This window comes from Ammodytes marinus (assembly GCF_949987685.1).
Source record: "Ammodytes marinus genome assembly, chromosome: 24".
NCBI classification, from domain to species: Eukaryota; Metazoa; Chordata; class Actinopteri; order Uranoscopiformes; family Ammodytidae; genus Ammodytes; species Ammodytes marinus.
Window position 1 is genome coordinate 11,661,641 of NC_137228.1, and position 17,694 is coordinate 11,679,334.

The 17,694-nt window shown below is 40.6% G+C and overlaps 1 protein-coding gene across 1 annotated transcript; it reads right to left on the bottom strand.

Moving 5' to 3' along the window:
• Positions 1-1,347: 1,347 nt before the first annotated feature.
• On the bottom strand, positions 1,348-16,950 carry LOC307269894 (double-stranded RNA-specific editase 1-like; the record flags this gene model as incomplete). The annotated part of the gene is made up of 10 exons (XM_080052976.1): positions 1,348-1,524; positions 1,944-2,122; positions 2,427-2,608; positions 3,085-3,253; positions 3,554-3,708; positions 4,184-4,352; positions 4,743-4,857; positions 6,011-7,056; positions 9,105-9,179; positions 16,851-16,950. The coding sequence occupies 10 exons, from the start codon at positions 16,948-16,950 to the stop codon at positions 1,348-1,350; spliced, it is 2,367 nt and encodes a 788-aa protein (XP_079909102.1).
• Between the last annotated feature and the right edge of the window lie 744 nt (positions 16,951-17,694).

The following is a 17,694-nucleotide window of genomic DNA, read 5'->3' on the forward strand; positions in this document are numbered from 1 at the left end:
TGTGTGTGTGTGTGTGTGTGTGTGTGTGTGTGTGTGTGTGTGTGTGTGTGTGTGTGTGTGTGTGTGTGTGTGTGTGTGTGTGTTTGAGGCTGGAGGTTTACATCCATAGGAATTTCAGAGCAAAAAAAGAACTGAAAGTTACAAAATGTACATTTGCTATATAGAGGATGAAACATGTGGTTTGGGATTTTGTCTTGTTTTGGTTTGAAAGACATATAAAACCGCACTTTGCACATCATAATCACAAACAATTTGACCAGTTTGAGATTCAAGGTTTGTAGAGGCAGATTACAGTAATAAAAAGGAACAATTGAATGCATGAAAAAATACACAAAATAAAAAAAAATTCACTGTTTGACAGATGCTGACATCATCTTTGTTGAGCTTTTTCTGGCGGTTATAACGACTACACTGGCAGGTTCTGGGTTTGCTGTGCATACAGACAATGTAAGATAGATTCACACACTCATTGCATAACAATTGTTCCCCTGATCTAGTGCAACAGGGCTGATAGTGGGAGAGATGTTTTAGGTTGTGTGCATGCTTATGACACACAGGCTTTCTACCGTCCCTAAATATCTATGTGATCATTTTACAGTGAGAACTGATATTCAGTTACAGTATAGAAGAAATTTCGAGCAGTGCAGGCAAGGCCACCACATCATGTGGGCCCATTCAACTGTTTATACCATAGGTTTATACAGACAATAATACACTAGAGTAAACCTATCTGTGATGGAGGTGGAGCTGTGTATGACTAGTCTTCTAGTGTCTTTTTAGACATGTGAGTGAGTGAATTCTTCTATTCAAACGTCCTCGTGGCCTTAAGTTTTAAGTCAAAGAACTGCGACAGAGCTGATACAACAGTTTTACAAACTGCAAGAGGAAATTCTCCAGTTATCACAATAACACAATATTTAACAAACCTTTTACCGAAGACTTCCTATCAATTTGGTATAATCACACATGCATAATGAATATATCAACATTCTCATATAAACAAGTCCCATTTTACCTAACAATGCTATTCACAACTGTCCATTCCCCAAATCTTTTTTTTTATTGTTTTTTAAACATTCTGTATAAAGTTGCATAACTGACTGAATAATCATATTTTTCTTTGAATGTATAGTGCTGGCTGAGAGGAGGAGAGTAGCACGAGGCTATAAAAATGAAGGAGGAGTTTTCAGTTTGCGGATTCTGACATCTGGATTCATTCATTCATCCCACTAACACACACGGTCCAGTGCATGACAATCGTTCCACCACTGACACTGTTTCAGATAGTAGAGAGTGTACAGTACAGTCTGTACAGTCTTCTGTTAAAGACTAGCTACTAGCACTAGCTCAGCTGGTGAGTGCAAACTGGTCTTGCTCTATAGGTTTCTTGACCCAGGCCCCCAGCCCAGCTTTGTGGAAGGCTTTGAAGAGCGCCTGCTTGGACCGGTGGTACTCCACTGCTGCCTGCTTGCTGTCATGGTAACTGCTGGGCCGAAGGGTTCTGATCCGCAGGGTGTTCGAAAGCTAAGGGACAGAGACACAAGTTAAAAGATTTTTTGTTTTTATGATCCCAGCTGTTGTTCCTGGATGAGCGTACCCATGACTAAGGCATTAAGAAACACAATATAAAAATAGCATTCTTTGCCCTGATGGTCTCGTTTGCTGTTACATGTAATTCATGATCATCAGTGGAAAAATTAGACTGTTACAGAAATATTTAAAAGTTCCTCGTAGCTTCTTGTCTTTAGTAAAATAACAGGAAAGATTTGTGTTGATATATTTAGTTTCTTGATCTGATTTATGTCCTCCACTTTTGAAGTATTTGCTTTGTTCGTTAACGAAATGTATTAGCTATTAATCATCCTCCACCTATCAATGCTGAAACTGAGGTACCTCACTAATAACTAATAAACTGATGAGCGTGTGTGTGAGCAGTGTGTTACCTTGCAGTGCAGACGCAACCAGCGGCTGTACAGAGTGTGTTTACAGAGTCTAGACGGCCGACCCAGGTCATCCTTCCCTGTGGTGGCGTTTATCACCTCCAGGCCGGGGTCTCCCACCGTCCAGTTCACACTGAAGTTCGGGGCTTTGCCGGGCTGACGCGCCTCAGCGTTACTGATGCCTGCAAACATGACATCAGGGTTAATACAGGAGAATGGAAAGCTAAATCCATTTTTAATTCAAAATGTATTTGTTGAAATGAGTGAAAAAATAAGAAAATTTGGAAATATCTGGCTAATTATCTTTTTAGAAACTAAAATCTAGATGTCAGATCAAGCCAAAGTTAAATTCTTAATTTCATTTCTACAAATTATTGGTGTCCAAAAATTGTAAAGATTTTGGGTACAGTATTGTTTCATTTTATGAATCAAAAAATACTATGTACAGGTCTTAGAAATGCCTTTTTAGCATGTTTTGGGTCTCACCGCTGAGTGTGGGCTTGTTGAGGCTGAAGCACTGGGGCAGGTCCTGGATCTCAGTGATCCTCTGGTACATGGCTCTGGAGAGGTGGTCTGCGTGGTACAGGCTGCCCAGGATGATGCTGGAGAAGTACATGGGCTCCGTGAAGTAGCTCATGAGAGAGCCCTGGAAGCCAACCACATTCCACCTATAGGAGGACAGAAGACACATGTACATACAATAAATAATCATGCAGACTGTCACCAGATGTATGGAATAGGCTTCTCTATCTATCTATCTATCTATCTATCTATCTATCTATCTATCTATCTATCTATCTATCTATCTATCTATCTATCTATCTATCTATCTATCTATCTATCTATCTATCTATCTATCTATCTATCTATCTATCTATCACCCTCTGAATATATATAGATGGATAAATACTGTGACCGAATTACTGTTTATTGATGAGCAATGCTTTGTTTGATCCCAACCCATGTTGTCTGCAGATCAACTGTCTGTAGGTTTGGTCATGTAGCAAATATGTTCATACAGTGCAGCGTCACCACAGCACTATGAACATATTGAATAAAATGTGTTGTGTGTCGTCTGACCCTTTTAACAATGGATTTGTCCTTCTATAACTCATAAACATGTATTTTAATAATCAACACAGACCTGGCGATCTTGTCACTGCAGGACATGGTGAGCAGCCTCTCCCCCTGTAGCACCCCGTCCCAGGTCTGGATGGTGTTACTGGAGCGAACCGGGATGGTTCCTTCTCCAGACTCTATCTTAGTGCGCAGCTGACCACGGGCCTTTCTGTTGGGATGTCTGTCTCCCTGATCTGACACAGCAGAGAACACATTCATCAAGTCAACTTTACATTTAAATTCCCCAAAAATAATGTCTGTTTAAGGCTAGACACTGCGGCCAAAAACATTGTTTTTTTCTGTATGCGTCTGTATGTTTCTCCAATCTTTAACAGACATTATCTCAACATTAGTTTATTTTCTATACTCTGACCCAAACATTTTATACTAATGACCCTATTCAACCTGTAGTGTCTCGCCTTAATTTAAATTAAAAAAACAAAGCCGTGCGGAACCTATACAGTCTATGTGTGGAAGATGTATTCTCCGCTCACCCTCCATTCCAGCTTCGTGGGGCGAGAAGATGCGAGCGTCTCCGCAGGGCGAGGTGCTGATGTACAGGTGGAACTGAACGTTTTCTCTGAGTCTGAAACCTTGTCTGTTGTTACACCTGGTGAAGATGGACTTCTGCTGCTCCTCCTCATGGTTACTAGGGAAACACACATCAATGTCAAATCAACTGATGTTATAATAAACAGCTACGGAAGGCTACAGAAAGTTTATGATGATTTTCAGGTTAAAATTTTTGACTTTGGTTTTTTATGGTGCAGTGTCCAAAAAATCCTTTATATTTGGCCCTGAAACCAACTGCTGGTTTGAATTTAACTGCTAGTTATATTCAGGGGGATATGGGGTGTGGATTGAGGGGCATGGCTTCTCCACTTATGACAAAATAAGGGGGAGATAAATCTGACTGAGGTTGTTTTTTCTCATACTTTGGGAGTCTCAAGTCACACTGGCGATCCATATTAATGAAGAAACAGGTGCTGGAAGGTGCATTTAGGTGCAAACTTTTGGTGTAAATAAACAGTAAGCACACAGGAGGATGCATGCTTAAGCGAGAGAGTAAAGGACAGCAGACAGCGAACACAACCATGATCTCTGTGCGTGTGTGTGGGACTCACCTGAGGAAGTGTTCCAGTTGTGAGTACAGGTATCTGATGAGAGAGCGACGGGCCACTATCTCCGCATGGCAGTCATTGAGGGCTAGACCTCTGTCACTCATGTATTCACCATTAATACACTTTGTTCCCGTGGAAACGCAGATGACCTCGGCCTCCTTCACGTCTGTACCTGTACAAGAAATGATGTAGTAATGAGAAACACTTGCTGTCAAATTGTTCCCGAAAAACAAAATCAAAAGAAAACGTACAGGTAGCAGATTGTGAGGAGATATTCACTGATTTTGACAAAAAGTGATTTTGACAACAAGCGTTCTCCAGAATCACTTAATCCACCTTAACAATCATGTAAGCTACAGTATAGTCACCTAACTCATGCTCAAATCTTACCATCTCCCAAAGCAGTAGAAGCACAGTTCACATATCTTTTATCACTTGAGTATCCATTCCTTATGATATTCAGTGCTGCAGCCTCAAATACTGATCCCTAGAGCTTCTTAGATGATATGAGGGTTGAACGATTTCCAAATCAATTGTTTTGACAATAATTAATCAAAATTACCTGTTGTCATGACGACACCGGCCAATACTTTCCGCCGGGCGTGTGGAGACGAGAAGTTTTCCGTCAGTTCGCTGAACTTGTCGACGACCAGATGAGAGACGGCGTCTGCCAGGACCTGAGGCGGCAACAGGAACACAATATGTAAACATGACAAAGGAAAAATCATTAAAGGTGCACTATGCAGATTCAGAGTAGGGGGATTTGTTTAGATCAACAGAGCATGTAGTTTGGATAAAAAAATATAATTACACTACTTGTTGTAAATCTTAGTATTGACTAAATTATATTACCATGAATCAAAACAAAATTATTTTGAGGAACCTGGAACCAAACGTAAGACTTAAATACATTTGTTAACAAGACTGTGCGCCCTGCTGCTGTAAATAACAACAGTGAAATGGTAACTTTTAAGTCCAAATAGTATTCTAGGGAACCAATATTCCTGTGAGGTAAGTTTGTTTATTCTGTTAGAAGAATATAAAATGTTCACTTCTCTGACACACCCAAAGTTACATAGTACACCTTTAAGAATCCAAATGGTAGAACTATTTGAACAAAACTAAAAAAGACTCATCATCTGATTTTAATGCAATATGAATGATCAAAGTGAAATCTCTTCTTATCTGCAACTGAAACTAATATTGAATACTGTATTTCTATTAGGAATGCTGCACTGGTATGAATGACAGCCACGGATCTTAGGAGCTTAAATCAGTCAAATCCTTTTGCTTCACTGACTGCTGCGGAAGAAAAGCTAGTGTGATTTGGAAAGGCTGCTATAATGAACAGGGCTGTTTGAATAGCACTCAGAGGGTGATGCTAATTAAGATAGCGCCTTTGTTATCGGCGTGCAGGGATTACAGGGAGGGATTAGTTTATGTGTAAATAGATTCCCAGTGTATTGAACTTGTCTCCATCTTCAATCAGACTTTGTCAGTTTGGTCGTGACATCAAATAGGCTAGTGCCTCTGTAAGACTAAAGGCTATCAATTTAAAAAAAATAAAAATAATCTTGATTAGTGACAATTATCATTCTGTTCTCTTGAAATGCTAATTTTGTAATGTATCACTTAGTTTTTTTGTGTTAATCACAAGATGTCATTTTATAGGACTAGGACTTCTTTTTGAAAAATAAAAAGTGTCCCAAGAAAATACCCCCAATGTTTGTATGGACAGAGATCATATCTTAAAACAAGACAAAGACCAAAACAGTAAGTAGGCAACAAAATAATGAGGCCTTTCAAAGGTCATTCCTCCATGCCTCCTACCTGTGGCAGGTGCAGTTGTAGTCCTTCTCTGGGGATGGGTTGGCTGGATGGAGCCTGGTCCAGCTGCATGTTAAACAGACCAGACAGGGCGGCCTGGGCAGCGCGCGCCTTGGCCAGCTTCTTGTTCCTCCCTGAACCCTGGAACTTCTGAGCATCGACCATCACAGACATGACAAAGTTCTTGGCGTGGCTCTCTCCGCTCTCTGACACAAAGTCGTACTTGAGGCCAGGCCGCAGCTCGTTGAGGATCATGACGGGATTCTTTCCACTGGACGGGGAGGTGAAGATGGAGGGGGGTGGAGGTAAGGGGGCCTGGACCAGACTGGGCACAGGGGAGGGCAGCAGTGGGTACTCTAGGCCCAATGAGCTGAAGGAACCGTTACTGTTAGGTGCAAGGTAAAATGGGTCGTCTCCATGAGTGGCTGTCTCAAAGGCATTAAAGAGCATGTCTGGGAAGTCGGCCTGGTCGGAGGTGAAGTCTGTGTGGACAGACAGAGTCCGGCCCATGGCCATGTGCGCCTCAGAGGCGTTGGGGAACTGGACGAAGGAGCGCAGGGCCTTCTCCGCTGCGTTCAGCTTGGCCTTCTTCTTGGTGGAACCAGAACCCTCGAACAGCTGCCCGTTTACCTCCACCGTCATCACAAAGACGGGCGCGTGGACCGGCCCCGTCTGAGAGAGCAGTTTGTATAGCAGCCCCGGCTTGATCTCATTCAGCTGCATTAATGCATTTTTAGGCAGAATGGGCCCTGGGACTTTCTTACGCTTCTTGGGCTTGTACTTGGAATGTGTGTGCCCATTATTGCCCTCCTCTAAGGGGCGCTTCCTCCCCCCCCCAGCGCTCCCATTGGAGAGCTGAGCAGCCTCAGCCGCCACCCCCCCTTTGGAGAAGAGGTTGTCCAAGTTCCGATTTTCTTTAACATCTGTGCTGCACGAACCTGCGGTGCCCAGAAAGAGTAACTTACAATGCCTTCGTTGCAGGATCTTGTAAATGCAAAATTTAAAGATTCCTTTACCTCTCTTTGCAACCTGACAGGTAATTTGTGTTCCTTCAGTACTTATGGTTAGATTATAAAAATATAATGTCAGTAAAATATATAATTTTTTATTGGTAAAAGTGTTTTCTGAACTTTCATCAATTTATGACAAAAATGTAACACATAACGAGGACCAATCTGTGTACAGTGCTAGGAAAAATACAAATACAACTCAAATACATTTAGCTAATAAAAGGAAAAGCATGAAATTAGCATAACATCTAATAATTATTGCAGCTAGTTGTTCATGAGAGAGGCTTAGAAAATTACAAGATATGCAAATTGCTCTTTCAACATTTATTTTCTTATATTTCCTTTTCTTTGGACATTCATTTGTGTTTAGGGAACACATATCACCAGGTCCTGTTAACAAAGCCGATGGAACTTAATATAAATTTTCATTTATAACATCCTCCAGCAAAAGCTCGATAGGTTACTCCTTTCGGTGCTCAGGACAGAAGACAATCCTATAGAATGCAGGTTTAGAGAGGTCGTGGGGAAAGATGGGTGTAAAAAATATTCCAGAAATAATTATTTCAATTAAGCCTTGTGAAAAAATACCAGATAAATGATATTGTATTAGATTGATACAATATGGCCTCTTCAGAGAATCAGCTATTGTGCATTACAATAAGTGTGGGTATAAAAATAATAAATTAAAAATCAACCACAGTTCAGGCACTACAGTTTGTGTTATCATGTGCAGTAAGCCTGCAGAATTAATCTGACATAAGTGTGCCGACTGTAGGGAACACTTCTGATATCTTTTTTTTTTTTTTAATCTGGTTCCAAGTTGGTTTAATACCAGAATGATCCAACACCACCCTTATCCAATATTAATATGAATGCCTATTTCTGACACTACAGAGTACAGTATACAATATTGATAGTTAATTAGTTGTGCATAGACAGAGTTGAGTCTGGCATTCAGTCACAGCCAGTCATAGACAAAGTAAATAACAAGTATATGCACAGAAGGGACGAAGCTCAAACATGAAAATCACAGTTTAGCTGATAAAGCCCTGAGCAATACGAGAGGAGGAGTGATTCTAAGCCTGTTGGGGAAGAGGGAACATATTGTCATTGTTACTCCACTGGAACAGCCTGTGCTAAGGCTCAGTGAGCTAAAATATTCAGAGAAAAATTCTATATAATAAATTGCAGTAAAAGTGACTGGATTAGGCACGTACAACAGCAAGGGTCTAAACTGTCCGATAGTAATGTCAGTATGAAATATGTTACCCTGGCATTTGATATTTGATTTCATGTTTGTAATCTTAGCAAACAGCCCTTGAATAACCTTGATCATTTCCATCATGGTCAAACCTAATCCACATGTTCTCCCCACTGGTTTTAGTTTTGGTTTACACAGAACAGAGACCGGATTACTGCTGTCTCGACATAATTAAAAGTGTTTAAAGTGGCCTCATCAGTTAGCGTTGGGTCAAAGCATCAGTATGAAGGTAACAATCTGGTGCAAAACTGACACTAACCCAGCTTCCTTCACCTGAGAATAAACTATCAGATTTTAGAAACCAGAACATACTGTAGCCACAAGAATATTTCAAATAAAGGTATGTTCTTGGTGTTCATATATTCGCTCTGCCCTATATGTTTACATCACTTAGAAAACCTTTCTACTGTGCATCCATCTTTTCCATAAATTCCGATTGAGGCTTATCATGGGTCAGTTGGTGTTAGGGCTGAGATAGACTGAGGTTACACATCTGGAGGTGGCTCTGTTGGGACTTTAAGGAGCTTTCTTGTTGAGAGCAAAGGGGCCAAGCTCAGAATCTGCCATCTAAATGGTCTGAAATATCACAGCTGATATATCTGGACCCCAGGTATTAAGCTCTTACCCTGCCACCTGCATGAGCCAGCCAAAAGGAGTTGGATGGTACATTTTTCAAGGATAGTCAGACAGGAAAACAATGGTACACCAGAGTTACTTAAGTTAAATGTTACAAATTTCCATAACCTATATGCATGCATTTATACAGAATCTGGACACAACTAAGGATCCACTATCATTCCAAAATGTCTGAATGCTTATGACTCACTCATGGTTTCCACTTGGTGCCCTGCGATGGTGAGCAGCCTCTGTTGGCTTCGAAGTAGCCGAGCTCCAACCCGACCTGGAGGGAAAAAACACACAAAGTTGACAAAGTTCAGCCTGTTACACTTCCATCGAGCCATTTATAGCAAATGGTTATGCAGTACACTTAACACAATAGTCATATTCAGCGCCAATCAGAGCCGACTGGGCTTCTTGAAAGAGACAGGCTCTAAAACGGAGCGTTTCAGACAGAGGCTGAACTGAGGAGATTTAGCAATGGCACTGTGAGAAATATAAAGAGTTCTTTGAACAGTACACCATGAAAAGAGTTTCTAGTAGAAACAAAAATGACAAATTTGAACCATTTGAAATTTGAAAATGAGCATAATATGTGACAATTATCAGCTAGGAGACATTTTTAACCAGATCTCATGAGAGGTCACTCGCTTTCTTGATATTTGGCTCTATGCAAACGACTAAGAAGTACTTACATGTTGCATGTTGGCATTGTAGCAACTGGTGCGGACTTATTTGCAAACCTTTGAGAAATTGTGTTGCAACAAATCTAACATTGACATTTCCCTGTTGGGACTAACCCCTGTTTTCTCAACACCTCTTTTGAACGTAAGTCACAACTCATCACGTAGCTTATTCTCCCGTCTCACAAACTGATAACAAACACGGAGCGAATACTACAGCGCTCTAATCAGGGAACTGCCACTCAGAGTGCTGTGAATAAACAAAGTCAGGATGTGATCAGTGTTGTGCTTTTAAAGAGATGGTGGCAGCAGGGTTGGTTCAGAGCTCCTTTCCAAAATTATTTCATATTGCCATAAAAAACCCAACATAAAAATCCACTTCCAAAAACAATGGATACAACTAGGCAGAATCACTCACTGTCATTATGGTAATTTTCATAGACAAACATTACATTAAACAACTGTTTACACAGACTGAGATTTAGTAAATATTAAAAATCCAACTTTATATACTGTATATAGCACTTTTCATACACAAAAAAGGTAGACTAAAACGAAGTGCTTTACATAATAAAAGAATAGCCAGTTCAAGTTGGTAAACTTAACCCATTAATGTAACATTGTCAAATAAACTTTTTCAATGCTTGTGTCTGCAACACGTCTTCAGAGTCCAGACTATTTCCTTTAACATTGCTGTGATTTCTGGGTTGTGTTTATGGCTCTGTAGGAAAATCCATTTATAGAAGTTATTGGTTGACATTGTTGGCTGCACTCGGCTACAAGTGAGAAGACCTTAATTAGAGCAAATGAAAAGCCAATGGGATTGACAGGAGAGGCTTGCTACTTGTTGGTAGATTACGGCCTCCGTGCCCCGCTGCCACTCAGCTGTGAGGCTCAACACATTACAAATGACAATGTTATCTGACTTCTCTGGCTCTACTGTGTCAGACGGTTAGAAGCAAAACAGGGCTTTGGTTGCCTTCCTCAAGATAATGGAAGAAGAAAATTAACTCAAAATGTCAGCAAATGCAGCTATCAGGCAGAAGGCTTGTGACAGAGAGAGAAACACTTTTGAGGGTTGGAAAATAGTATTATGCTTCTTCAAAAACCTTCTTCATTTAAAGGCAGAGTCAGCAATTCTGAAGAATGCTTGTTGTCAATATCATTTTTTGTCAAAGTCAGTGTATATCTCCTTACAATCCGCTACCTGTCCGTACCGTATGTGCCCTGAAATAAGATCCGGTGTTAATACACAACCTAGGCTCTGTGAATGGACATGTAAACAGAGGGGATGTTGGCTGTGCAACAACACGACATGGGGGCATTATTAGCCTATGTGCAGACCCTGAAGGAAACCCCAAAAACAAGAACAGAGATTTCTGACAGTAACTATAGCGACCAAGCCTCTAGACAGAGATAAATGGATTTTGGTTCCTGCTTGAGGTGAGTTCCAAACAGCTGCCAGGAAACTATTTCAGTTTCCTAATGCAGACGGAAAGGACATGTGACTGACAACAACAAACAAACAAACAAATAAATAAATACAACTTTCTTTAACATTGCCGGCAGCATGCTTGTGCTACTCCATTTTCTCTCCGTGAAATGACATTTTGCGATGTGCAGAAATTGGACCCTGACAGCAGGCTGCAGGGAAGTGACACTGATAGGCGGTGGATGAGAGGACACACCTGGAAACACTGCAGGGAATTGTGTCTGTATCAGATGAGGAAAATATCGTAATTTCTTTACAATATTCAAACTAATAAAGTTAAAAACACAAGCAACTAGTGGTGAGATTCTAGAAGTCAACAATCCCTTCCTCACTGCTTCCCAAGGGCACTTGCAAACTTCAGGTGTCTTTCTAACATTTTCACAGCGGCTCCGTGAAATCTTTATGACAGCTTTAATTTGCTGTGTGGCCCTGGCAGTAGTAGCCGCAGGCAGGGCCAATGCTGTATCAATTCAACACGCTAATGCGACTCACTTAACCCAAAGGGCTTCCATGCAGCCATCCCCTCCCAGAGGCATTTATGCTGCTGACAGCAAACCATTCAACCCCATACAGTGATGGGGGCGCTCGTGGTGTAGTGGTTAGAGCGTCCTATTATAAACAATAATACAAATAAATAAAAAATTCTGCTTCTGTACTGCAGAGGAGACAGAGTATACGCTTTGATAGTGATCGAAAGAGAGACCTTTCCAGTGGACGTGGGAGACAATTATAAAATAAATGTATTCAGTTCAATGTCAAATACACTCTGTAAAATGGAAATTGGAAACTCAGTTTAATGTATTTTTGTCCACAAATACGTAATTTTTCAAAATAAATCCTGTTTGTTTCTCCTAGCATGAATACAGACGGGATTCTCATACACATGACATTTTAAAGAGCTGACAGAAACCCAATTACCTCAGCGCATGTTAACGCTGATTGAGCCTTGCTGGTCTTTTGTCGCATCTTTTCTACTGTCTGTCCCACTCGCTCATGTTGACCTTATCTCGACTGAGTCACAAGGTGCAAAGACACAGTAATTTAACAAGAATGCCGGGTTAGTTTTGTAAACGCTTGAGTGCTCGTTTATACACGTTTGAATGAATTAACTATGTTTATCTGCAAGACAGTACCAAAACACTAGTGAGCTATGGTACCCTATTTAAACTTCTGAAGTTATGAATGCTTATATGTTGCAGTGAGATAATTTGCTGTCAGCCTCAGCACTCTCTGCTATCTATTTTGTGCCACTTTACCAGTTGATTCCCCCTCTACCCCAGTGCTCCCCTGGCACACACACTGGTTTTCGTTCAACTCTAGCACAGGTACTGTATATACGGAGCTTCCTGGCCCCGAAAATTGGTGCCAACTGCATGGTTTGAAAAGCTAGGCTTGTGGTGGCGGACCGGGACAGGAACCCAGTGGCGCTAGAATGTTTTCCTGTGGGAGTACATATCCTTACAGTGGCAATTTCACAACTCTGGTTAATGGAAATGGAGAAGAAAGGTTCAGAGGCGTAATGATTAGGGTTTCTCTTTAGTTGAGAGACTTCTATGGGCTATAGGGTCGCGTTCACTGAAAGTATAATGGGGTAACCATATGAAAAAATAAATATTTAACATTATTTGTGAAAGATAACAGGAATAAATGTACTTTAAGGAGCATACTGTAAGCGTAACCTTGGCCGTCAGTAGCTTGTCTCAACATTACAAAGATCAAAATTGAGATCAAGTCTTTATACCTAAACAAAGGTAATTTAGGATACATTTTTGAAATTTGACTGTTTCATAAACATTGAAAAGTTAAAATTATTCTAATTCTGCAAGTGCATAAGCATCAGTTACACATCTAAAATGTTGTACTTCTAGATTGAGGCCGTCGCTTCAGTGACCATGTAACGGAACCCTCTGACCAGGTGATCGGAGGCACTGACAGGTTTTGACTTTAGCTTGAGCTCATTCATTATTTTCCTGATTCCTTATATTTCAGAAGGTTTCAGGAGGTCAGTGTGAAGTGTGAGAGAACCCAGGTTCCCCGCTCCCACTCACCCCATTCTCTCCACATCACTGGCCTCGCAAAGCACAACAGATGGCTATCACTGCCTCGCCTCGCGGTATAACCCGGGGATGGGAAGCTCTGAGGCTGATGTTGAATTTCACAGCCCACAGCTCTCAGGATTAGCCAGGCTAGGGAGTTGATGGACAGGCGAGGGTGTCTGCTGATGCCTAACAAGCAGGTTATATGTCTCCGCACGATTCGGAGTTACTATACACGCACTTTTTGATATACTTTGACAGTTAGAACGTTAAGTAACATGCCATTTTCTGCTTTTTCCCCACGGGTCCAGCTTTTCTATTGTTTCTAAGTTATGAGACCCATAACATCTTGATATCATCATGAAACTTTTCCAGTTGATTAATTGAATTATAACAACAAGGTTTAGTCAGGTAAACACCTAAATGTACATTTTGGACCTTTTATTTATTTCAGTATGAAAGACATGTTATGGAAGCAAAATAGACTATAATATTAGAATATTTCCTGTCGACGCCTGAGTGGAGAATTGAACTCGGGCAAACCTGGATGATATTTAAAAGTGTTACAGCTTATCCTATTAATGCGGATGAGTTGACGGAATACCAATAGATCTTGCCATAAATCTCACTTCAATTAAAAGTCAATATTAGTCAAACTGACACACAAGCCTGATGCTGTGGTGCTTGCCTCCTTCTCTACCTGTGTGTGTGATTGGGCTTTTTGATGGACAAGGAGTGTGTCATGGCCCCCAGCGGAGCTCACAACCCTTTCAAAGTTATCAGCAGAGCTTCAGGCAGAGGGGTAGGAGGATAGGGGGGTAGGGGGGTTTGGGTAAGGGGAAAGGTGGCTGTATCAACTCCTCCACATCACAGAAAGCAGTCTGTTTGCACCGACAGAGATTTGCGGTTGCGGTGTTGGCTCGAAAGACAGACAGACAGACAGACAGACAGACAGACAGACAGACAGACAGACAGACAGACAGACAGACACACAGACAGACAGACAGAGACACATACAAACAGACAGACACACAGACACACAGACAGACAGACACACATACAGAGAGACACACATACAAACAGACAGACACATCCCTTAGCAGCAGCATACACGCCTCACGGAGCACATCGGCTTATATATCTCGTGTCTGAAATTCACTTTTGCTCCCAGTAGATTAAAACTCACACTTCAGTTCATCTCACAACACCCCGCTTAGCAGGGACACGGAAAATGATGGGGCTTCTTACTTGCACCGCATGCAAAGTATGTACAATGCCTCCACACATTAATAGTGTTTACCACATTCCCCCATGAATAACACTTAGGGCTTAAATTGAATATCGGGATGAAAAAAATATGAAAAATTGCATTGCACCTGCGACTGTGGCTTCTGGTGGCAATAACTGGAATTTGGATTAATGTGAGTATTAAAGGGCACTTGAGTTTTGCGGCCAGTGAAAATATTAGCAGATGTTTGCAATCATTAAACAGGAGCCACGAAGCAGAATGGAACACAAAATGACCTCAAGGCACAAGCTAAACAACAGCAAACACATGTTCGATCAGGGATACTTACAACAAGGGCTTAATACATGTCAGACATTTACTGATTGGTGGAGTAAACATTTTCAAATTAAAGGGGGAGGGCCTTTGGTTTCAGAGCTTTAGCAGTTAGTCTACAAAACATACTCTATCTATGTGTAATTCTTTGTCTTGAATAATTCTATCATCATAAATCAAAACAAAATTATTTTGAGGCATCTGGAACCAAACGTAGGACTAGAATATGTTTGTTTTTTTCTTCTTAAAGATATTTTTGGGCATTTTTATGCTTTATTGATACAGTAGTGCAGCGAGACAGAGGTGAAATGGGGAGAGAGGGGAGTGACATGCAGAGAACGACCGCGGGCGGGAATCGAACCCGGGTCTGCTGCTGGGCCCAGCCCGGCCCGGGGGGGGGGGGGGGGGTGACGCTCTACCGACTGAGCTAAGGGCGCCCCAAATGTGTTTGTAACATAAACTGTGGGCCCTGCTGCTGTAAACAACAACAGTGAAACAGTAACTTCTCAGGAAGCTTTCTAACTTCAAAAAATGTTCCAGGGATCCAATTTTCCTGTGAGGATGTTTATTCAGTTATGAGAATATACCTTACAAAATGGTTACTTCACTGACACTCCAAAAGTTACATAGTGCACCTTTAATTGATTTAATTGACTAATGTTTGGCACCGTATGATATGAATGATGTGAGCATGGTGAACAACTTCTGGGGCCAAAGTAAAAACAGCTCTGTGTTTTCACAGGAGTATTAATTCCTCCACAAAGAAGTATGTTTCTTGTTAAAAAAAAAAATAATAATAATTAACACGCACATAACATGCCAAATTAAATCAATATTATAAATTTCTACATTTTCTTCACCACCAACAGCAGGAACATTATTGAAAACAACACTATTTGTATATGTCAGTCCAAAATATTTTCATCAGGTATTTCAACAGTGAAACCCTGGAACAACTTTCAATGATTATTTTGATGTTTGAAGAACAGTTTTTCTGAAGCAGCATACCTTTTAATAAAGCTTGTTATTGGGAATGATTCTACACTTGACACTGAAACAATCCTTATTTAGGTGGGTCTGTCATTATGTTCATATTCAGAAACAAATATAAATTATCATATTATTAAACTTAAGAATGTAGATATCGTTTTGCAAATGAATGTACAATCTGTTGGAGGACTTGTATCAATGTAATACATTGTAATCTTTTCAAAATAAGACCTCCTCTTCTGCTTTAATGTCAGATCTTATGTTTAATCGTAGTTACCTAGCGACAACATAATCCAGACATGTTACGCTTTTGGGAAATAATTGACAAAATATTTCAATTGTATTCTTTTCGCAGCTTAGTTTTAATGTTATGTAGGCTACTTCTAGAAGCATAAATACCATCTGAAGATCTTGAGTACATTGTGTTTTGATTAATTTGCCACAAGCATCCAGCATAACAATAAGAAATATTCAATCTTGTGAAATGTCAATGATAACGTGTATAATTTGTCACAATACCTATTTTGCCAATGAAATGTATGACTATAAAGCTTTAATTAAAAAATATGTAAAAAAGCTAAAAACTCTAGAATTGCTCACATGTACAGCAAAGTCATCTCATGGGGTTCCTACACATTTTCCATTGCAAAATTCCATTCTTTCCCAGATTCTTTTTCGTCCATATCTGGCATCTGAATACAAACGGTTCGCTGTTATTATTGTTATTAGGCTATATCTGTTGCTTGAAATGCAGAAATTAACGAGTTGCACAACGATTTCAATTTATGCTTCAGCAAAAGGTTTCCGTTGTCTCCATGGTAACCAGACACCATCCATTCCAGCAAGCTTTAGTTTAGTGGAACATCATCTAACCAGTGTTTACTATAGCATTTGGTAAGCCTGTTTTAATTTGTATTTTTTTAGAGTAGGGGCAAAAGTATGGAAACACAAATATTTTCCATACTCTTCTTTTTTCCATACTTATCCAGACTTGGAAAATACGAAAAATTCAATTACATACTTTTCCATTCTGCGTATACTAACATAAAGTACAGGACAACGAAGCAAAGGAGCTCTGTGTCCACACAGAAGCCCACGGACATTCATCTAAACCTCACAATGACGAGAAGGCAAACAGACAAACCAAACAATCCTCCACGCATTAGCAGCAGTTTTTTGTTTAACTAAATACCTTTGCGCTCAGAGCGTCTCTTCCTCCTCCTCTTGAACCTGCGGTGGACCAGACCGTGGTAGGCTGCTGTAGAGTGAACACTGCCCAGGAGAAGAGCCATGTTTTGGGCTTACACTCACGCCGATATGCCCCCTTAGCTATAGCCTTCCAAGCTCTTATGTTTTCCTAACACTAGACACACAGTTTGTGCCTATACAACTTTAGGCAGAGCCGGCTATAGGGAGAAGGAGGGGGAGCCAGTCAACCATGAAGCAGGCACAGAGCTGTTGGCACATTAACTTGACTGTGGTAACAGGCTGTCAGATAAACAGGGGGCTGGTTTGTCTCCTCCCTCTTCTGGCTCTGTCTGACTTCCCTCTACACACCCCTCCTCACTCCATAACACTCTGAGCTACAGTAAGATGAAATTGGTAAATGCTCTCGATAAAAACAGTACAAAAAATGCCTTTTGATTTTTTCTCCCTACACAAGTGTTGAGAGTGGCTGTAATCATGCTACAGTGGCAGAAACATGAGAGGAAATGGTTACGAATGCCCCCTGAAAGTCGATGATTGAATGGTTAGGGATCAAAGGCAAAACTGAGTTTTAAATACCTCCATCGTCAAGGGTGTTTTCCAAAAGCTCTGTTTTCAATTATCTAAAGCTACAATTTCCACCATTTGCCTGTAGAAAGAAAGGACAAATATCTAACTCTAATGCACTAATGCACTAATGAGATAGTATTGCCAATAGTCAAATCTCTTTAACTATAACAGATAACTTTGGTGTATAAAGAACCATTCAAACTAATGGATCTACAACTTCAACCAGCCTTCCTGGACTCCTCGATTTCTTTCTTAACAAT